This window comes from Pangasianodon hypophthalmus, chromosome 1 (assembly GCF_027358585.1).
Source record: "Pangasianodon hypophthalmus isolate fPanHyp1 chromosome 1, fPanHyp1.pri, whole genome shotgun sequence".
Lineage (NCBI taxonomy): Eukaryota > Metazoa > Chordata > Actinopteri > Siluriformes > Pangasiidae > Pangasianodon > Pangasianodon hypophthalmus.
Genome location: NC_069710.1, coordinates 4,779,005 through 4,803,201, shown reverse-complemented (window position 1 = coordinate 4,803,201; position 24,197 = coordinate 4,779,005). Strand labels below are relative to the sequence as shown.

At 38.3% G+C, this 24,197-nt stretch overlaps 1 protein-coding gene across 1 annotated transcript; it reads right to left on the bottom strand.

Moving 5' to 3' along the window:
- Positions 1 to 11,946: 11,946 nt before the first annotated feature.
- Positions 11,947 to 20,107, bottom strand: LOC113526659 (centrosomal protein of 162 kDa). Its single transcript, XM_034313988.2, has 6 exons — positions 19,561 to 20,107; positions 19,260 to 19,451; positions 17,381 to 17,486; positions 17,178 to 17,304; positions 16,919 to 17,082; positions 11,947 to 14,156 (listed from the first exon to the last, which is right to left on the bottom strand). The coding sequence occupies exons 1-6, from the start codon at positions 19,623 to 19,625 to the stop codon at positions 14,046 to 14,048; spliced, it is 765 nt and encodes a 254-aa protein (XP_034169879.2). The 5' UTR covers positions 19,626 to 20,107; the 3' UTR covers positions 11,947 to 14,045.
- Between the last annotated feature and the right edge of the window lie 4,090 nt (positions 20,108 to 24,197).

Here is a 24,197-nt window from a genome sequence, read left to right as displayed (position 1 = left end):
TGCTTCATGTGTACCTGCATAAAAACAAATCTCAATAAAATCCTTTATGAGTATTGCACTGGAGACACTGATTTGAAAATATGTGGAAGAAAAAAGTGGAGAGAAGGGTTTTACAGTATCTGTGTATTATTTTCTATTAAAAGATACACATTTTATTGTTATAGATTTTATTTAAAATAGATATTTTAACTTTGAGGTGGATGGGCTACAACAGAGAACCTGATGTGGTCTTCTGCTGTTGTAGCCCATCCACCTCAACGTTTGATGTATTGTGATGAGCAGAAAAGCATTTCAGAACACATGGTTGTAAAGAGTGCTTATTTGAGTTACTATAGACTTCGTGGTAGCTCAGACAAGTCTAGTCATTCTCCTCTGATCTCTCTCATCAACAAGGTTGTTCCAGACTGCAGACCCTCCACACATAGGATTTTTTTTCCCGCACCATTTTGTGTAAACACTAGAGACTGTTGTGTGTGAAATTCCCAGGAGATCAGTAGTTTTTAAAGTACTCTCATACCAGCCCTTCTGGTACCAACATCCATGCCACGATCAAAGTCACAGAGATCACACTTTTTCCCCATTCAGATTGGATAACTGCATAAATGAGCAGGTGTACAGCTGTTCCTGTTAAAGTGACCAGTGAGTGTATACACTGTATACATACATACCCAACTTAAATGTATAATTTAATTTAAAGTTATCACTTGTATGTATAAGTATATGTATAAGCAAATCACTTATCGAATCTGATTCTTACTTTTAATATTGTATCCTGGTTTAACTCTCTTTCTGTCAAAAGCAAAAACAAACTTTTAAGGATTATAAATGTGGCGAGTAAAATAATTGGTGAGAGACAAACACCTCTCACTGATCTCTTTACTGTGGCATTAAAAAGGAAGGCCACTGTTATTGTGGGAGACTCTTCTCATCCCCTGTATAGTTCTTTCCAGTTACTTCCCTCTGGTAGACGGTATAAAGTGCCTTTAGTGAAAAGGGCCAAGTATAAGAAGAATTTTTTATGTATTATTATAGTTGTGAAGTGATGTATGCAATGTAAAGTGTTGTTGTGATGATTATTTGTATTGTTTGTGTGTTGAGCCTTTTGTCTAAAGACAATTTTCTACCCTATTTGGAATAGACATTTAAGCTTTTGAATTGAATTGAATTGAAGTTCATGATTATGTAACTCTTGCAATAGGTAAATAACACAAACATGTGCATGCTATGCCCAAATACTCCTAGGTTACTGCTCCAGATCCTGATTCTATGTGCTTTTATGTTTACTACACTATACATGAAGGCAATAGGTAGTGTGTTAAGCTCTTTTATGCTAGAAGTGAATAGGAAGCCATCTGCAATTTGCTGTAAAGAGAAAATGGTGGATTTTACTTGGCTCACAGGGAATTCATGTAAATAGCAAAAACGTTATTGTGGGTAAAAAAAAAATAAAAAGAATTTGAAACAAATTGCTGTTTAAAAGTTTGATGTTGCCTCTTCCAAAGAAGAAGCAGTTTTGCTTTCGAAAACTTCCGCACAGATTCACTACACTATGGAGAGTTTTTTGCCGGTAGAGACATGAGACATTTATCAGGACATTCGGTGACGTTTGATCAAACTGCACAATTTTTGGCCCTATGTCCTGTCTCAACTTTCATAGTAGCTGGGCAAGAAGGGTAACTGTAACCATTTTTAGCACGGATATGGCTCAGGTGACGAGTACAGATCCACAAGTAATTTGTCTGATAGAAGGACTTGGAAACTAGCTAGTAAAGTACCTAGCTTCCAAGAGTGATACATGTGGGACCTTCACGACTAACGTTACAGCAGTTGCTTTAGCTGTTCCAGCTCCTGCACTGGGTGGGACTGCATCTCTGAATTCTCAGATGAACAGTCATGACACTCTGGGCTTTGATCAGCTAACCGTCACTCCAAATCAGAGATCTGCTGCTCATACTGGAGCTAGAAAGGGAATTAGTGATGTGTAACCCGCCTGGTCTCAAGACTGCAAATTCAAATACATTATAGATACATGATAGATTCCTTGTCATATTTAATGTTGGTGCGGATGAACCTGATATCAGCCTGATATCCCGAGGTTTGCCCTAAATTGTATTTATCCTGCGAACTGTATGTATATACAAATTCTTGCACGCCAACAAGATATATTGCAAGGAATCTACAATTAAATGATAACCTGAGAGATTTCTCATTATATTTTCATTACCAAGCTAGTAACATAAAGCTAACTTTCCTAACCTGGTTTTTACAACATCTAGCCTTGCAAATGCCACACTTCGTTATCAAAAAACTGCATCAGTTACACATGAAGTCTGGTTATCAGCTGGAGATAAGGCACATTGTGCAGCAGAGTCAAAGCACTGAGCAAAACATTATGACCTTTAAAAAACTACTAATTTGTGGCAGGAAAGTCTCAATATAAGCACACGCAAATCCAAAGAGATATACACACGTGACGATTTGCAAATGCAGATTCAACAATGAATTCATAAATGTATCAAACAAGCACACGTGTATTTATGAATAGTGTTTTGCATTTGTGAATCATACTTTGTGAATGTAAATTTGTGGATGTGTGGATTGCTGTTTGCGAATATATTCAAGTTTTTTGTGAATGGGAATGAACTTCATTTGACTAATCAGGAAGTGGTGCGAAGTGGAGTGCCAAGATTTTTGGCAGGGGAAATATGGTGGGAGTCGAGGAGGAGGACGAAGGATAAGTGAATATGGACAATAATGATTTATTTTTGAGGAAAGAAGAAAGGAGAAGTAGGGAAAGTCAGTAGACAGACACTGAAAGCGATAGTGAAGCGGTTAAAAGGTGGTGTGAAAATCGATAAGGAAGGAGAACAAGGGAGACGCACTGAAGAAAGTCTTAAAGTGATTTTGAGATTTAAAGAGAAGGGAGGAGTTAAGGCAATAAACCCAATCGAACTTGCTTCAATCCTCAAGAATCAACTGGGTGAAATTAAGTCGGCGAGGGTACTGAGGGATGGGAATTGGAAAGTTTGCTGCTCAAACAAAATGCAAGTGGAAAAAGCTCTGAAAGTAAAAGAAATTGGTAGGTTTAAAGTTGCCAGTAGCCAGCACATAGTGAGGGGAAAACAGAAATAGAGGTGTAATCACAGGTGTTGCTTTGGAGTTAAAAAAAAAGAAGAAATAAAAGGTAACTTGAGAGGAGCGACAGTGATGAATGATCACAGAATGCATACATTTATAAATAGGAAAAAAGTATTCAGTATCATTAGAGTTTGAAGGGGAGAGGGTGTCTATAGGATACACGAGTTAATTTGTGAGGGCTGATATTCCTAAACCACTAAGATGCTATAATTGCCAGAGGTTTGGGCATATAGCATCAGGTTGCAAGTTAAAGAGGAGGTGTGCTAAATGTGGAGGTGAACACGAATACAGGAAATGTGGGAAAGAGGTACAACCATGTTGCTGTATCTGTGGGGGAGCACACAGTGTGGCATTTAGGGGAACAAGCAGTAGAAGTACCAAAGATTAGGATAGAAAAGAGGGTCTCATATGCAGGAGCAGTCAAGATAAACACGAGGAAAAGTGTGGAAGACGGTGGGAGGCTAGGAATACAACAGCATGGAGCCAGCAGGAGAAAGGTGAATGATGACGTGATGATGGTAGACAAAAGAAAAATCGTGACCTTTATTGTGGGAATAATAAATGGGACTTCAGAGGCAAAGTTAAAAACAGAAAAGATTAAACTTATAGCTGCAGAACATCATTTGGATATAAAAGGGCTGAGGGAAGCTCTAGCTACTCAGTCAGAGCAGGAATCATGCATTGGACAATCTTTGTAATGGTAGTAATCTTATAATGGAATGCCAGAAGCCTGTTTGCTAATGGACAAGAGTTTAAACAGTTTATTGTAGATATGCCAAATTCCCCAGACATTATATGTGTTCAAGAAACATGGTTGAAACCAAATTTTGTTCTACATGACTACAAAGCCATTCAGAGAGACAGGGAAAACGGAGGAGGTGGATGTGCCATATTTATTAAACAAGGTATTCAGTATAGAGTCCTTGGAATGGAGGTTGATTTAGAATATATAGTAGTAGTAGTGTGGTGCAAGGAAGGGGTATTGGTCATAATCAACTATCATAATCCATGCCAGATATCAGAATTGGACAAACTAGAACAAATTGAAGGACAGGATAGGAACAATGTGTTGTGGTGTGGAGATTTTAATGCTAAGAATACCCTTTGGGGAGGTGGAAGAACAGACATAAATGGGCAAATAATTGAGAATTTGTTAGAGGAAAAAGGCCTTGTATGTCTGAATAACGGAAAAAGGACACGGATAAATATAACAACAGGTAATAAGAATGCAATAGACCTTACATTGGTCTCAAAGGAAATAGCAAGTAAATGTGATTGGGAAGTATGGGAGGATTCTACTATAGGGCGTGACCATTGTCCAATAATATGCAAAATATTAATGAGAAAAGAGAAGGGAATATATTCACATATGGGGAAGTGGATATTCGAGAAAGCAGAGTATAATGAATTTAGGGAACAGTGCAGAGATAAACTGAATCAGATAGAAGCAAATAATGAAATAGAATCTTTAAATAAGAAAATACAAGATGTAATTATAGAAGCTGAGAGTGATACAATACCAAAAAGCAAAAGTAAGAAAAAGAAAAAGGCTGTCTCTTCAAGGCGGAATGAAAAGTGTAAAATGGTAGTTAGAGATCAAGATAGGGCTTTCAAAGAATTGAAAAGAAGTCATACAATCCAGACATTTATAAAGTATAGAAGACAGTTAAAAGGGCTGAGAGAGAATGTTGGCATAGTTTTGTAGTACAATAGGGAAAGAACCCCCTGTAGGAGACGTGTGAGGTATGACAAGGAAAATGAATGGAATATATCACGAATGGGATTATCCAGTAATGAAGAATGGAGAGACTATTGCAATTACTAATAAAGAAAAGACCATCAAGAACATTTGTTAAAATCCACAGCTCAGAAAACCTATCAGAAGAACGAATAAGAGGCAGGGAGAGTCCAAAGGAAGCGTACAGCCAAGTGAATGTGAGAAGGTAGGATATAGACGATGCATTGAATGCCCCATTTACAATAGGTGAACTAAAAAGGGCATTAAATTGTGCACCAGGAAAGGATGAGATTAGCTATGCAATGTTGAAACAGCTAGGTGATGGATCATTGGGATATGTTTTAGGATTGATTAATAACATATGGGAAAAATTAAAAATACCTGAATGTTGGAAGGAGGCTGTGGTAATACCCATCAGGAAACCAGAGAAAGAAGCAAGTAATCCGAATAGCTACAGGTCTGATCTCACAGGCCTGAATCTCATTAATAGCTAATCTCACATGGATACGATTATGTAAAAAATAATAACAGAGAGATTAATACTATTCTAGAGAGTAGAGGGTTTGTCTCACAGTATCAGAGTGGATTTAGGAAAGGGAGAGGGGATGATGGACCCAGTAATGAATTTTGAATCAATAATAAGAAAGCTCAAAGTTGTAAAGAATCAGTGGTAGCAATAAATGGTAGTTATATGGTAGAGTGGTGGAAAAAGTACAAGTATTTTGTTTTATAGGTATGTTTTTTTGACTCAAACCTGACATGGGGATATCACATAGAGAAAATTATAGGAAATATAGAAATAATGAAAATAATGAGGAGTCGGGAACATCAAGGGGCACAGACAGCTATTCTGTGAAAACAATATCTGTGGGCCTAGTGAGGTCACTACTGGATTATGGGTCTATAGCTTATGGATCAGTGTCAAAAAAGCTTTTAAAGAAAGAAAAAAAAAAAAGAAATCAACGGAAATATGTTAGATTAAAACATAGATATCAGGTGAAAAGCTCTATTTTGTTAAAAGGGAGTATTTAAGAGGGAGTATTTTTTTTTGTTTCATGAGAGACAAGCTATGTTGGTGATCTCTGTATATGAGCTACTTGTCTGCAGGGCAAATACAAATAGAAAAATAATAGTCCAGACACACAACCTGCTTGGCCTGTGCATCTGAAGTAGGAAACTGTCAACCCTGGCATTGATATAACACAAACTGATTTTTCCAAAACAATTCAGCGAGTCCTTCTTAATAAGTTCATTTCTCATTTTTGTATTGTAAGCAAAACCTTGTTGCCTAGGATCACACAGGGGGAAAATCAATACGATATCCACACACTGAGCACTTTATTAGGAACATTTGTACACCTAATCATTCATGCAGTTGTCTAATCAGCCAATGGCCGCAGTGCAGTTCATAAAATCATGCAGATACGAGCCAGCAGCTTCGGGTAATGTTCACATTTTCTCTAGAGTTTGAGAATGGTGCAATAAAGAAAAAACATCCAGTGAGTGGCAGTTCTGCGGACAGAAACGCCTTGTTGATGAGACAGGTCAACAGAGAATGGCCAGACTTCTTCAAGCTGACAGAAAGGCTACAGTAACTCGGATATCCACTTTGTACAATTGTTGTGAGCAGAAAAGCATCTCAGAACATGTAACACTACAAAAGCAGAAAACCACGTCAGGTTTCACTTCTGTCAACCAAGAACTGAAAGCTGAGGCTGCAGTGGGCACAGACTCACCAAAACTGGACAGCTGAAGAGTGGAAAAATGTAGCCTGGTCTGATGAATCTCAATTTCTGCTGAATCACACAGATGGTAGGGTCAGAATTTGGTGCCAACAGCATGAATCCATGGACCCAAGCTGCCTTGTGTCAACAGTCCAGGCTGGTGGAGGTGGTGTAATGGTGTGGGGAATGTTTTCTTGATACACTTTGGGCCTGTTAATACCAATCAATCATCACTTGAATGCCACAGCTTATTTGAGTATTGTTGCTGACCATGTGCATCCCTTCATGGCCACAATTTACCATCTTCTAATGGCTACGCCAGCATGTTAATGCACCATGTCACAAAGCAAAAGTCATCTCAAACTGGTTTCATAAACATGACAATGAGTTCAATGTTCTTCAGTGGCCTTCCCAGTCACCAGATCTGAATCCAATAGATCACCTTTGGGATGTGGTAGAACGGGAGATTTGCAGCATGAACAAAGGTACAAAGGTACTCCCTACCCAGTATTAGTATAGTGTTCCTAATAAAGTGCTCAGTGAGTGTATAGCCTTGTAGCACTGCTAGAATTCTAATAAGAAAGTTCTGTGGGTTAGTTAAGCTAAAATGTACTAATCGTTATAGTTATTTGCATATAATTACATAATGCATACTAATGAAATAACATTTTTGATCTATGATAACTTTATTGCAAAAAGTGCACTTTCAGTTTAATGTTTTCCAGGGAGCCTACATGAGTGCCTGAGGCAATATATTTATGTCCTTAGAAAGATGTTAAAAGAGAAAACCTCAGCAGGAACACAACACTGTTGAGGAATGACCTGTGAGCTGGGTAAACAATACTACCATAAATTATGTGAGAAAAAATAAGAGCTGTGGCATCAATAAATAATATTTATAATAAAATTTTTACAAAAAGAGCAACTGACAGAAACAAGCTGTACACAAACAAGAGTAAAGTGCCCTGCGATTTAGAGCTTTCCTGCATCTCAATCTCTCAGTGATTTAATTTCAGGATGAGAACACAGGAAAGAGCTTGTAGTACATTTTCAGTTACATCCGTTCTGGTTAGTTCAAATTAAACTGAACGACTAAATTACTGTAAATAATTACAGTATGTAGATTTACGTAATTTTTTTGTAAATCTATAACACTTTACAACAAAGAAAAAAAAAAGCATCATCATTTTGCCTCTCAAACTTGTTAAATGGCTATCAGTAGACTTAGTCTGCCACAATTCACCACTTTACACCAGTGTCTGTTTTGAATCACTTAGCCTAGACCTTATTTTATATCTGACTACAACAACTTTACACAATTCAGAGATGGTGCGCATCTGTGAGCCTGATGTACTGTACTGCTAATGTTTTTCTGTTGGAACATAATATCTTCAAACTTTTCTGCAAATCAAAGTTTTTATTGAACAGTTAAAAAAAAATGGGATGGGTAGGAATAGCTATACTGGGATGGGTAGGAATAGCTATACATGAAACACAACTCATCCAACAGGAGGCAACATGTCTGCCTTTAGCCACACTTTGGGCATGGGGCATAAGAGCCAAAGAAAAAAGAACGAATGAGGTCATTATGGAGATTGTTTTTTTTTTTTTTTTTTGGTGTACTGATTGCCTGGGTGTATGAGATACACTATATGGCCAAGAGTTTGTGGACACCCAGCCGTCACACCCATATGTGGTTTTTCCCCAAACTGTTGCCACAAAGTTGGAAGCACACAATTTTATAGTACGTCTTTGTATGCTGTAGCATTACAATTTCCCTTCACTGTAACTAAGGGGCCTAAACCTATTCCAGCATGACAGTGCCCCTGTGCATAAAGCGTGCTCCATGAAGACATGGTTTGCCAAAGTTGGAGTGGAAGAACTCGAGTGTCCTGCACAGAGCCCTGACCTCAACCCCACTGAACACCTTTGGGATGAACTGGAACACTGACTGCATCTCAGACTTCCTTACCCAACATCAGTGCCTGTCATCACTAATGCTCTTGTAGCTGAATGAACACAAATCCCCACAGCCATGCTCTAAAATCTAGTGAAAAACCGTCCCTGAAGAGTGGAGGTCATTATGACAACAAAAGGGGACTACATCTGGAATGAGATGATCAAAAATCACATATTGATGTGATGGTCAGGTGTCCACAAACTTTTGCCATATAGTGTATATGCATGTGCATTGTTGTACACCTCCTTCTCATGCCTTAACTTATTTCTACCCATTAGGGGAATACAACTGAACTGGACCCCTGCTTGCTTGGGATCTTTGTCCATGCAGGGCTTTATATAAATTTGTCACTCAGTTTGGAGGTAGTACATGTTCTTAACTCTGTGGCAAAAGGTCCATGAACGAAGCTGTACAAGACTAAGAAATGTCTACAAAAGCTGTATAAGCAAAGTACATTTCTCCTCTCCTCATACGAGTTAAATAACATATTAATGGCATCACTTAACATATTGCAGGATTATGAGTAGTGCTTTACATTACTTATAGCAGTGCTCTTCTAGGCTGTATGCATGTGCAAATAACTGTACTTCAACTGAGTCACTGGATTTCTTTCTGCAATGCTCATTCCTATTGCTGTTTCACTATAAATACAAAGCTGTGCACTGAATATAGATTTCAAATGAGTGGTCATTCTTCTCTACTTTTGCCCATGTTTCATTGATCTGTTTTACTTAGTCCAGCTCAAGGTAAGCTACAATAAATGCTCATGCAGTCCTGTGATATAAACTGGGTCAGGGACAGAGAAGCAATAACAGCTATAGAAAACTTGTGCTATAATTATGAGCCTCTTCTCACAGTGTTGCAGCTCCAGGGTCCACAGTTCAATCTTGAGTAAGGTTCCTGTCTGTGAGGAGTTAAGCATGTTCAAGAGGGCTGTTAGCTCTTTTCTCTGAGTGTGTTCAGCAGTTCAAAATGATGTGGTGGCTGGCATCACATGTCTTGAAGGAAACACATGGTAGCCTTCACTGTCCCTGTTTGGTAGCAGTCCAAAATTGGGAGAAAATGGGGAAAATAATGTCGCTATGTCTGACTGAGTGGCATCCCATCCAAGGTGTATTCCTGCCTTTTGCCCTGTGTTCCTGGGATAGGCTCCAGACCACCACAACCCTGACCAAGATAAAGCACTGAAGATGAATGAATCATCATTAACTCATGAAATAACTAAAGATCTAAGATTAAATCCAACAACTTTTTTTTATTTGTGTCTACATCACTCCCCTGAAACCAGATGTTGTGATATGTGGGCACTTCTACAACACAAATATATCAAACCATTGGATACAAATATGGCTGTCTGGGTTGTGTGTGCAAAACAGCAACAAATCATAGCTTGATCAGATTAAAAAAAAGTATAAAAGGTGAGTGAAATTCCTACACTAAAGAGCTTCGACAACAAAGGAGTCAGTTAAAAAAAATACAAAGTAAGATCTAGGGGATCAAATTACAAGGTATAGAGTGCATAGCAGAAACAATGTATATAATATATATATTACTATATTACCAATATAATTATATATTACACTGCATACATTGCACTTTGTAGTGAAACAGAAGATACACAGTAATAAAATACATGTGCATAGAAGCAAATGTAAACCATAAGTAAAATGTTGAGTGCAGTATATACACTAGAGTAAAAGGTAATGTGCAAAGCGGATAGTGTCCAGCTAGGACAGTGTACTGTTGTTCAGCAGTCTTATAGCCTGTGGGAAGAAAGTGTCTCAGTCTGTTTAAATGTGTGCTAAAACTGCAGTAGTGTCTTAAAAATGGAAGGAACAAGCTTGTCTATAAATTTGTGGGTGTAAATGGGTGTCCTATATATTTCTCGAATAGATGCTATGATAGCTTGCATTGTCTATGCATTCTGTTCTTCTCTCTCAATTAGGAAGAGTCATTGGAGACTTTCTCCTGAGGAATTTTTCACTTGATGCAAAATTGATTTTTTTCCTGATTCTTTAAGAATCAGATCAAAACTATTTCTGACTTACTCCCTAGCATTTTAATTACATTGGGCCTCATTTATCAATCTTTTTGTAAAGTTGTGTGTAAATGTTTGTGTAAGCCAAACCGAACTAAAAATTTCTGCCGGATTTAAAAGTGTTTCGGAAACGCTGAATTTCTTCGCATGAACGTGTGTATGTTGATAAATGCCAACCACCCATAAATTACTGGGCACATGCACAGCTGATTTGCATTTAGTGATGCCTAGAAAACTCCATAAAAGGCTAGGCTTATACAATTAAAATGACAAGTGAACAGCAATAAAAGACTTTCTCTCAGGTAGAAGTGAAAGTGTTAACTTTAAATTATTTAACAATGTAACAGCTCCTGAAAGGTCAAAATCTGGAATGAAATTATGGAAAAGGTGAATTAGATGTGAATTAATTGGGATGAAAAGAACATGGTTTTACATGAAAAGAGAAATTATACTATATCTACTGTGGGGGGCACAGTGGCTTAACCACAGGGCACTGGTTAAGATGTTGGTCTTCTGATTGGAAGGTCATGAGTTCAAGAGTTCAAATCCTAGCACTGCCAAGCTACCACTACTGGGCCCTTGAGCAAGGCTCTTAGCTTACATTTATCTTAAAAGATAAATGTAAGTCGCCCTAGATAAAGGCACCTGCCAAATGCCATAAATACAAAATGCAATGTCATGGAAAATAGACCCACTTATACACTGCCTGAGTCGTTCCTGAGTTCTCCTTTTATACAGCTGCATGCTTAGTTGAATGAATAGTCTTATTTACCTTATTTTTTGGTTTTATGTCACTTGCTTTTCATATGACTATATTTAAATATTTTCATATTAAACATTTCTTTAGTTAATGCCTTTTAACATGAAATGAATGGGTTTCACAAAATAGTCATTATATTTGTATGTAATTGAAATACATAAGCTATTTAAACTTGACAGGAAAATCTGTATGTATAAGTGCAGCAACTATACGAGTTGATCAGATGAGATTTACATTAGTTAGCCTTATGCGTAAATTTACACACTCAGGAGCACAAGTAGGATACAAACATTTTTCTGAAATTACAGGATTTTCATGGATGCCAAATTTCTTGTGTAAACACTCCTACGAATGATTTAGAAATACATCTGTTCATATCCAGCTTGATCAGTGAGGCCCCTTGACTTTATGAATTGTTCCATTTCATATGTGAATATGGACACTGTAAAGTGGTCTACAATATCCAGACACCATTTTAAAACTGAATGTGTATGGAGGAGTGAGATACTTCAAGAAATTTATATTAACCATAAAATAATCTTTGTTTCTATGGCAACAGCTTCTGTAAAGCATCACTGGGGCTTGAATCATATATTGTGGAGCAAAACACATAGCCAGGCTGCTTTGGGCATAAAATGTTCCATACAAGTTTCACTCATAAAAAGATACAGACAATACAGCAGGACCAGAAAGGCTTGAATACTTAGGTTCTGCCCTTCAGGCGCTCAGTACTGAAACACACATAGCTATGGAACAACTAGGCATAGGAAAAATAATCAATTCCAAGCGCAAACTGCATCTATCTTAAAAGATTCACCACCAATACCACAAAACATTCTAAACTTTTTAAACATAGTTTTATACACTGTTCCCTTTTCAACTTTCTACAGTACAAAGCATTTCTGATGAAATAACTACAAGAGCAGTCAAATCCCATTAAAATTGCATTTAAATTTTACAATTAATTAAGATTTAGTATTCAAAAGCATTCAAGTATTACTTTGCCTATAATTTTACACTGCCACAGACAAAGCAAACAGTATTGCTATAGTATGATTTCTAACAGCATAAAAGGAAATATATTTCATCAGAAACTTTAATGTTTCAAATTAATTTTCGTTCATTTAGCCACTGTAATATTTTCCTATTGCTAATATTTTGTGTATTGGGCATAAAAGGAGTAATAATTCACAGAGTGAGGTTGAATCTGAAATGGCTTCCCATTCACCATATATGAATTATGTGTAGTATAGCCTAATGGTGTTATATAACTTCCATAATGTGCTATATGTTAAATAGTAGGCATGGTTACATTGATCTTTATTGCTATATGAATAGCTGCATTTAAAGAAGCAGCAAAGGTTCTTCCATTAAGCTGCCTGATTTTAATAGATTAATAGCCTTGTGCAGCATATACATATACCATGGACATGTTGTTTATTCACTTAAGTTCCATTTCTATTGATTGCCATGAATAGCACATGTGTGGTTTTTAACTACAGACACTCCAAAATACAATATTCATGTTAGACTGTGAAGTATACATTTCTAATATAAACTGGCACATGGCTGTATTTCAAAGCTGTAGCCTCCTGCAGTGGAGTGCTCTCTTGCATCAGTAATAAATTATAATCCCACTCTCCAGTGTCGGATTGCAGGAATTTGAATTCCTTCTGTTCCCATGTGCTTTCCCATTTAAGTGAAATAATTGAATTGTGAAAGTGCTGCTCCATGGCTTTAAATGAGTGAATTGTTTGCTCATCGTTGTCCTCAAGCTCAGCCTACAGTCTGTGGCCGGGGCTCTCCAGCAGGGCGGCAGAATGTGAGGGCTACACCTGCAGCTGCTCCAGCAGACATCAGTGCAGGCACAGAGTTTAGGTGCCTATGGCGCAGAATCTCCTCCATCGTTCATCTCCTTCAAACACCCAACCTTCATTTACATCTACATTACATAGTGTTACTACTTTATTTTAGTATTGCAATTTAGTATTGCATTTATTGCACATTATATTGCACAACTGGCACATTATTTGCACAAAACTGCACATAGCCGCACTTTATATCTGTACTGTCAGACTGCTGCTGCCACCATCCATATATCCATATATATACACACACATTTTTTTAATCCCTTCATATATTTTTTATGTACATATTTTTCTTTATATCTATCTTTATATTCAATATTTTTCTATATTTTCTTATTTTATTTCGGAACAGTTGTTTATGCACGTGACAAATAAAATTTGAATTTGAATTACAGCTCTCATTCAAAACCTACTGTGCTATACTGTGAATTGCAGAAAAAAATAAATCAACCTCCCTTTTTACACATGCACTTTTATGTTGAAATTCAAGGGTAATTATTCGGGAAGGGGTTAAGATTCAACACCAGCCAGAGTCTAAATCCTCGTAAGATGGAAGTGGTAAATGACCAGAGAAATTACAGAAAGCACTTGTGCGAACAAATGAAGAAAACATCTTGAAGTATTTTGTGCTGCAGCTTTGAGCAACGCAAAGCCTGAAAAAGGAAAACAGTATCAGTGAAGAGAGTGTTTGAAGAAGACAGAGTAGGATTGAAGGGAGTGAACACTGGAGCTCAATTCTTACAGTGCTTAGGAAAGCAACCCCAAAAGGAAGACATGTCCTCAAAAAATAGATGCTGCATAATGAGACCAGTGAGGAGCTCAGAGCAAACAAGGTACACCTCTGCCAAATGTGTGTGTACCTGCCATCTCCTTCACTTTCTTCTGCTGCTGGTTAGCTTGCTTGGCTACCTCCATCTTCAGCCTCTCCACCTTAAAGAAACACACACATTGTGCATGCACTATGACTCAACAGCATGACGGGCATAATGATCACAATGACAGAACCACCATCTGATCCCAAGGAAATATTACACAAAATCCTTTTGAGTTTTGCTGGTAGCAGGGTGCCACTGTGGAATATAATAATTTTTGTCAGTTTTGTTGGTGCACTGAAAGAGCCACATTGTTTCCTATGTTTTGATTTGGACAAAAAAATGACTGACTTGCATTTGATGCACACTGCTAACCCAAACTCAGCTGCACAGAAGTTTTCTAAAATTGAAGCAGTTAATATTATGTGATATTATGTAATAAGTGTACTTCTGTTTTAACCTACACATTGACACTAACTAATGAAATTTCAAGGACCTCAGTACATAAATATCAAATTTATGCACTTCATGTACTGTTTAGAAAGCATGGAAGAATGGTCATCTTACACAGATGGAAAATAGTCATTTAAAAGACTACTGTGTAAAGTATACACACATTTGAAACACATGGGAGGGCATTAATAGCAATCTTTTGAAAGGAAGGCTAATATACATAGGGAAAAATAATTATGAAACATTTTTACTGACTTTTTAATATCAGTTATATTTCTCCTATGAACAATTATATTTTATTAAAATAATCTTTGTGGACATTTCTTTCTAAAGGAATCCCGTCTTTCAACCAGAGAGCATAACCCCTCTGAAAAGAAATATATATATGGTCACTAGCTCACTGAAGAACGTGATGACTAACTACAAAATACTAATAAAATATTTAAGGAATATTGCACAAGCAATTGTGCGGTTATACTGAATATCGGCGCGACTGTCATTCGGCCGTAGGCACAAACCCGCAGGGCGAGTGCTGTAGGAGAGACTAGTGAGGGAACGGTTTATAGCTGCTAAAACATGTGACAACAGGAACTAACTTGTTTTGAAGATGTTCCACAATATTACATCTACCTATAACCAGAATAAAAGTGTGATCTGTCATTTGTTAATGAATAATAATAAAAAAAAAAACATTGTTGACAATTTGCTGAGGTAAAAGAGGAATAAAGCACTTGGGACATCCTGATAATTAAGCAATATCACATGAGCAAGAGTGCAGTTATACTGAATATTGGCACGGCTGTGATTCCGATTTAGCTAATCACAGCTGTGCCAATATTCATATAACAGCATGCTTGTGAGTGTGTTTTTGCATTTATACAACAGGAAGTGATATTTCAGACACAATATGGCCAAATGTTCTGTTTATTTTTGCTCCACTAGTTGAAAGAGATCCTGAATAAGCCACACTCACTTTATAGCACATCAACTAGCTGGCTAGCTAGCTCACATGGATTTGTACATTCCCGTTAAAGGTGCTTCAGGGAAAACTGGCATCCCTTTGTCTTTTTCATCTTCATCCTTTAAGTCAAAAGTTATATTCCTGAAAAATACCATTTGCCATGAACACTGATGATGTCGCTAACACTACTGTAGTAACCGCTTCGAACTAGGAAGTGGAATTTTATGTGTTGAACACAGATGAGTGATACACACAGTGAAATATCCAAGTGCGGTTATAGGAAATCTAGGGACTCTTGGAAAGCTGCTAAACCAATCAAATTAGTGGACCAGAACTAACTGTTGTATAATCAAGAATGTTCTTATAGATATAAAAGCCTTATAGATATGTTCTTTCTTAGAAACTGCTTGATTTGTACAGCTCAGTGGTAAAATACAGCTGTAAAACTTTGGTAGTGAGCTCCTATGATGAAGCCAGCTGAGAACTGGCCATTTAAAAGATAACCATGCCTCCCACACATGAACGGCAAACAGCTTAAATGATAACTTTCCAGTCTAAACCTTGTGAAGAGAAAAGATGTGGGCTGACTAAGGGTCCATAAAAGCTGGGGTGCTGTGTACTCCATGTGAGCTGCTATTAACCTGCACTGTGCTCGTTGTCCTAGTGTTAATGTTTAATGGTGCTAATTTTGATCATAACTAGAATGTGTTTGGCCTATCTGTTCAAAATTATAATTAAATTGGCCTTTTGTTGAATGTAATAAGTGACTGCAAATCCCAAAATATCTCACCCAGTGTGGAGACTTATGATGAAAATAGAAATGTTGATGGAGAGCAAAGACAAGAGAGATGGGACAATAAGATAAACCTGTGGGTATTCTTCAATTATTTCTTTCTTAATTTTATGTGTTTTTGATATTTGGAAAATATGTACATTTAAAAAAAACAACTTCAATCAGTATAATTAATGGTATTACCTAGGCCTAATAGTGCACACAGAACAGTTTCAGCTCTTCTTTTTCTTCTAAATGACCTATTCTACTTTCAGAGCCTAAATTACTGGTATTGATCCATAGAATAAATAATATGTTAAAAATGAACAGCCTTAGATTAAGGCCCTTCAAAGACTCACAGAAATACTAATGTAGCACGGGCAGCATTTGACTCTGACACTTCTGATATAAAGCTTATGGGCAAAAATCTACAGAGCGGAGTATCATCATCTATATTGATGGCATGGAAGAAAAAGAGCAAGACTGTTACCGCTACATGATGTAGATCAATATTTGACTAGAAGCAATTAAGGATGTCATTTATTCTAACTACCATTGGTCAGTTGCTGCTTAGGGGAGGGATTTAGCAAAGGGTTAACTAACACCTCAAGATTTTATCGAGCATCATGTGATTTCTAATGAATTAGATGACTGGGAAAAGGTCAACATGATTACAGCAAGATTACCATCTCACCTGCTCAGTTAGTCTCTGTATCTCTGCATTGGCTGATCTGAGTCTGGCTGCGTCTTTGTCCAGCAGCTCCTGATTCTCAGCATACCACTGCTGTCTCTTCTTCAGTGCAGACACCTCTTCCTTATGTCTTTCCTCCAGCATCTTCAACTCAAACCCTTTATCACCTTGAACACACAGCCATAGGCCCATGCTGGAAAATGCCACATAATTTACCAAGGATAAACATGCAGTCTGAAACACTCACACCAGCCTGCTGTACCTGATGTAGAGAGCACTTGTGCTTTTGCCAAGTCCCTTTCTTTTTTCATCATCTGCAAGTCCACCTGCAGAGCCTGCTTCTCTTGTTTCAACATGCGGCTTTCTTCCTGCAGCTGCGATTCCCTTCTCTGTACAGACACAAACACATGCTCTAAGACAAACCCAGGCATTTCAACAGCTAACAATTACATCTAATCAAATTACCTGTGCAGCCTGCACCTCAGCCAATAGTTCAGTATCACTGCATCCATGGACAGCAGTGCCTATATTTCCCACTGTCTTCTGCTTACTGCTCTTATTTAACTGTTCCCTAGGAGATATTCAATAGTAGATGTTAAAGCAGATTATAGTGTGACAAGTAAGACAATTTTTTATTAATTAGAACCTGCCTGCAATGATTCATTCTCGTATTTCATTGAGTCCCTCATCACACTGCCTACATAATATTAAAATCAAATATGAAATATTTCACCTTTTATAACTTTTCATACTTTCATATGCCCACATAAGCTGGTGTAAGAGGTGTAATACTTATATGTACAATTTTTCATTCTCCTGCAAAGTCAAAATCATTTAAACCAGTCAAGAGTTACATTATCACCAAAATGAATATGAACAATCAAATCATGTATAAGGAAGAGATGCTGAACTTTTTCATATAAAATACATGAAGGAAAATGCACAAAGCATATATTTAACATATTAAGGCCACATGTTCAAAGGAGAGGTGTTGTATGCATTACACAGGACTAATCAGGTATACCTGATTTTGTTTCACACTACATCACAAAAAAGGCATATTTTTTTTCCTGAACTCCCAAATTATCTTTAAAGCTGTATGTATTGCAGTTACAGTGGGGTCCAAAATTCTGAGACCACATTGAAAATGTAGTTTTCTCAAAGATGCTTTAAAGATGCTTCCAGGGAAATTGGCGTCCCTTCTTCCTTTTCATCTTCGACTGAAGAGCTTTCATATTTTAAGTCAAAAGATATATTCCTGAAAAGTATGGAATGGTTTCGAACTAGGACGTGGAATTTTATGTGGTGAACATAGAGTGGCGAACAGAGTGATACAAACAGTGAAACGTCCCAGTGCGGTTATAATAAATGTAAACACTCTCAGAACGCTGCTCGACCAATCAAATTAGTGGACCAGAACTAACTGCTGTGTAATGAAAAATAACCAACTTTGTGGTGGTAATCCCATCACCCAGTCACTGATTATATTGCTGTAACAGCATGCCCTGTCATGCTTTATTCCTTACTTAGCACAGTGTATCAAGTATGTATTGCCTTTTTTTTCTGTCCTGCTATCTTTCAGCATGCAGCCTGACAGACAAGCACAGTACGAGCTGAGAAATATAGACTGATTAATAAAAAAAAAAAATAGGTTTAGTCACCCAATTAGGGCTGTGATAGAGCCTGTGTGTTGTAGAGATGTCATGATCTAGATGAACAGACCCACTAAAAGCTTTGTGTTGTCTCATCTTGGAAGTACATCTTAGAAAACATTCGCAGGAACAGAAGACAACAACTCTCACAAATACAATCCCCAGTGGATGAAATGAACACCATGGCAACCACTGAAACAAAACCTGCCCTTATTATGACCTAAAAGATAAATTCATCAGAGAAAATAAAAATCCTGCTGTAAACATGTAGAGTGAGACAATATTAGATGCACTTCAATTTGAAGCTATTCATAGACCCTTTTTTCTTTCTGGTTTTGCTATACAGAAAAAATCCTCCTCACCTTCAGAGCATACACCAAACTCCCAAACTAAATCTAAATTTATTTACAAGCCATCTTTACCAAGTAATTTTTGTCCACAACAGCTAATATTAGTAAACTACACATGGTCAAGAAAGGTGACCACAGTTTAAGCAAGAGTACCTTTCTTTGGTTTACGAGAACCAGTATACTGGCATCACATGCAGTTATAATTACATTTATGGGGATTACAAAAATATATGCAGTTTATATTGTAAAGTCAAGACACGACTGTAAATAATTTACTGCCAAGTCCCTGTCAACAACTGATTCTAACAGAGAACTCACAATATCCATAAACTAATTATTAACCTTGCTCTGCAACATGTAATTCTCCTGTTTGAGAGCGCTGATCTCCTTGCTGTGTTCCTGCTGGAGCTGCTTCTCTCTGAGGAGAAATTCTCTCTCTTTCTGAGCCAGCTGCAGACGTATACGCTCCAGTGAGGAGTACTCCAACATAAGGTCATGGCCTCTGGCAGCAGCTCCCTCTTTCTCTGTCTCCCTCTGTCACGTAGGTGACGCAGAGGAGAAAACAGATGAAATGAGTACACTGGTGGAACAAAGATTAATAAAAGTCTACACAAGCAAAGTGATACAGCAGGTGTTTACTCACTTTGCTCTGTTTTGTCTGTTGTGTGCTGCTGGCTGACTGGTCAGGACAGCCAGTGTTTGGACCATCTGCTTCCATTCGGTGTTAGAAAAAGGCACCAGTGGACTGTATTGGAGCAACAAATTAATTGCTTTAAACCAGAATCTGTACACAGAAACAGAGCACTGGATGTATAAATATATATATATATATAAATGGCATGTCAGCACAAAAATGTTGCTTGGCAATATTTAAACTTTGGGCAAACTTTAGCTCATTTTTGACATCTAGTGGTTTGACCCCATGCTTACAGTCTGCAAGTACACAAAAATATTTTCAAACTCATGGCCTGAGGCAAAATATGACTTACTGCCTCATTTAATTTTGTGAACTGAAAGAAAAAAAAAAAAGATACAGTGATACACTACTACCTAACATTTTCACACTGGAGCAGACTGCATATAGCATTGTCCTTCCAATTCACTGTTCAAATAACCTCAAAATGTACAACAGTGTCTGTGAAACATGAGAGAAGGGGCTCGTCAACGTAGAGCCAGCTGTATGTGTAAAGTGTGGGGTTTTAATGCATCTTTATGAATGTAAGTAGAGATAGCTATAAAACAAACAGGAGATGTGGGCAGGAGATTATGTTTTATGCGTGCCTCTCAGAGGACTGAAACGCTGGTTAAAATGGAAAGCATATACAGTGTGTGAAAAATCTAACAATGTTTCAGAAACATGTTTGGTCTTAATTGGCCACTGATATAACGATTGACTCCAAATACCAAAATGCATCACCCAGTGTAGAGACCTACTTAACTGGCTCTTCAAGAGCTCAGAAACTTGTTGATGTGTTTGACACCGCTGATATAGGTCATGGTCACTAAAGGTAAGAGAATCTCTTTCTATAGCAGCTTAAAAGATAAATGATGGTAAAATGTACCATCACATTCCTTTGCCATTATTGCTAGCATTGCTGCTGACTTCAGAAGACAGTAACAACATAAATAGTCTAAAAATATAAGATTACTGGTGTCTATAAGTGAATGAAATAGAGCAGCTGTGCATCTCTCAAATCCACAAGACAAAATCCAGAGAAACATGCATTTAACCCAATATGATTCATATCAAGTATTGCTCATTTAACTTAATATGATTCATAAGTTAAATGATCAATACCTTAATTGCTACAGGACTGGTTTGTGGCAACTCTTACATGTCTCTCTGTGACATTTTTTGTACATTTTCTTCATTGCAGTTCAGTACTTGACAATTAAAAAAAACATTCAATCCTTGGTGTGTGATATCTTAAGTTCGGAAAATACTCTGGTTAATTTAAATTCAAGTAAAAAGAGTAATCATAAAATGTGTATATTACAATATACTATACTGCTACTGTGTGAAATGTTGAACCAAAATACCACCATCCAAAGTTCAGGCTACATTGCACTATTCTGAGAAAGCCAATTTTATACCTCAGTAACCAGACTTATCTAAGTGACAGGCAGTTAACTTGCAAATAAAAACATGGCATAATAGATAATAATTATCTCACTAAAGTGCTCATTATAAACAGATCCCTGCAGACTTACTCTTACTGACCTGATTCTTTAGTGGAGGGATTCTGTGTGGCTCTTCTTAAACATTTTGGAGTGGAGAGAGAGGAGAGATTCCAGCTATGCTTTTTCTCTCTCTCCTCAGACTCACCCATTGAGAGAGTGATCTGCCTGTAGGCCTCCTGTCACTCAGAGCATCCATGTCACCCTTTTAAAGTATCCTGTAACCACAGGCTGAAGATACCACTGCTCACAACACACCTGATGATTTAGTGTATCATAAAAAGATGGATGCTTATCATTTTCCTCAGGATGTGTAAACATGCCTGAAAACACAACATAGCTATTCAAACATATCAGGCTACATGTACATAAGAAACTTCTTAGCGCACCACATGTATGGCAAGGTAAAACAACTACAACAGGGACTGGATGCTGGATTCTACATATATGGTTGGAAATAATAACTCGGGCAGAATGGCAGAGCATTCTCTTACCTGGGGTGTCTTCAACAGAACCCAAAACTATTTCCCCATCTAGACTTTGGTCTTTTGTCAAAGAAATGTCTTCTTCCCTGAAACACACCAGGGTGCATGTACACACATACCCAACAGCATAAATATTTTTAAAGGATGGCTAGCGTACCCTCACATTTCTCTAGAGAGGTGGATAAAATTTGCCAAGTGCTCACACTGCTAACCACAAGAACACTCATCTGAGCCACCTCTACTGTTGACTTCATAATGCTCAGCCAAACATATGTGGACTTCGAGTGAGAGTTCCGGGAAGTCTTTGATCATTCTGAGTTTGGAAAAGATGCTGGAGAGAGACTGTTATCACTAAAACAAGTGCTGAGTATGCACTAACATTTTGTACTTTGTCTGCAGAAAGCAGGTGGAATGATCCAGGGCTAAAGACAGTGTTTATGAATCCCAAACCAAGCTACGATGCATAGCTAATTCTCTCTCACTCAATCAGTTCATCCAGCTCACCATTTGCACCAACAATCTGCTCCTGACTGCCACTCATCTTGAGTGACTTTGAACCAATGAAAATTGCTCAGGTCAGCCTCTCCTCAGATGAAAAGAAACATTGAAGTAGATTTGGTGTATGTTTTTATTGTGGGAATAAGGGACATCTCCATGCAACCTGCATGCTGAGATCTGAAAACAATGATCAAATATAGCCAGAGCCAAGCCATAACACCTATGATTGAGAGTAAATGCACTACCCTAATCATAAAGTTAGGCCAGTGTTCTGAATCTCAGTATTTCCCAGCACTCATTGATTCTGGTTCTTCATCCCAACTTGGGGTAACTGTGAATATTTGGTGATGCTATATTTGATCATAAGGCTGTGTAAATTCTCCCTCTGTATTCCAGTAAATGAGATACTCAGAATTCCTGAACCTGAAAGTCAACCCCTGTGCTTTCTTCTTTAGGAAACTGACTCTTGCCGAGAGGAATTACGACGTCAGAAACTGGGAGCTGCTAGCCCTCATGCTGGAGGAATGGTCCCATTGGCTGGTAGGTGAAATTCTCCTTTATCATCTTCACAGACTGAATGTATCAGTTGCTAAACTAAACCCTTGTCAAGCCAGGAGGGCTCATTTCTATACAAGATTCAACTTCACCTTGACATATAGTCAACCTCTGATGCTTTTCTGGAATTTTTAAAATTTCTCAGTCCAGAACAAACCCCCAAATCATAATTTCTGAGTCCAGAGTACTGTTGACCCCCAGTATGCTGGAAGATCATGGAGGATAACCACCAAGCCCAGCAAAGTGATCCTGCACCACAAGGATGCCCACCAGCAAGAATGTATGTACCTCAGTCAATGTGGGACAAGGTCATGCAATGGGTTCATACCTCCCTCGGTTCAGGACATCTCGGCATCTCCAGGACTTAGAGGTTGGTGGAAAATCAATTCTAGCAGAGGACTTTAAAACAAGATGGAAACAGTATGGGAAAAGCTGTCCAGTGTGTGCGCAGTCTCAAACTTCCCATCAGCTACCTACAGGTCTCTCTGAACCACACCTGATTCTGCAATGATCCTGGTCACACATTGCTCTGGACTTTATCACAGACCTCCCCAGTCTGTGCGCACATAACCATGAATACACATCACCTTCACATCCCAGCACCCTTTCAACGCCTCGTCTTGAATCAGGCTTTAGAGAGTAAAGGTCTGCTCGCTGCCTGGCTCAATGCTTGATGTATACCCCCTACAAACTGGCACTCAGTATGTACACTCCAGATTGGGAGTGGGCACCCCAGAGACCCAGAGCACCTGGCACACAGCTTGTAAGTCTCTGCAGCCCCAACAGACCTGCCAGAGCCCCATTTAAGCTCTCCAGGCCTCCATGGCACTCTGCAATTTCAGAAGAAAGGCATGTCTGGAAGGTGGAGCAGCTGAAATCCGGGGAGCTGCAGGCGGGGGCAGTCTCTTCTGATGCAGCACCTGGGGTGGGTTGGGTTTTGGAAACAGGCAGAATGGTGCGCCAACTTGCGGTGCCCAGGCACGCAGACATGTGGTATTCAGCGAGTTGGAAGGCATCCGTCAACAAGTCTGGTTGGTGGCACTGGACCCACTCTGACACTCAGGCTGGCAGTTGGGTGACGAACTGCTCCAATGCCATCTGCTCAGTGACCTTCTCTGGGTATGCAGATGCAGCCAATGCTTCCAAGAGTCAAGGATTCAGCCAATAATACTGCTTATTGTCATACTGGCAAGAGAGAATGAGCTTAAGGAGTGGCTCATAAGGAGGGGCTCATGGGAGAGGAAGAGGAGAATGTTAGCAGGCTTTAATAAAACCTCCTGGTTAAGGTCATGGTGGCTCTAAAGCCTGTCATGGGAACACCAGCTATGAGGCAGGAACTGTGCAAACAATAGGCTCAAAGAGATTTATGGAACACTATGTACTTGGTAGTTTGTCAGAAATCAATGTGATCTCATTCCTTATTGAGCACATTACCAAAAAATCCAGATGAAATTAGGATGAAAATGATAGCCATTGCATACAGAAATATTGATTAGTACCCAGACATGATGAGCACAGAAAGTAGACCAGTGACAAAACAGCTTTAATACATTCGGCAGAACTG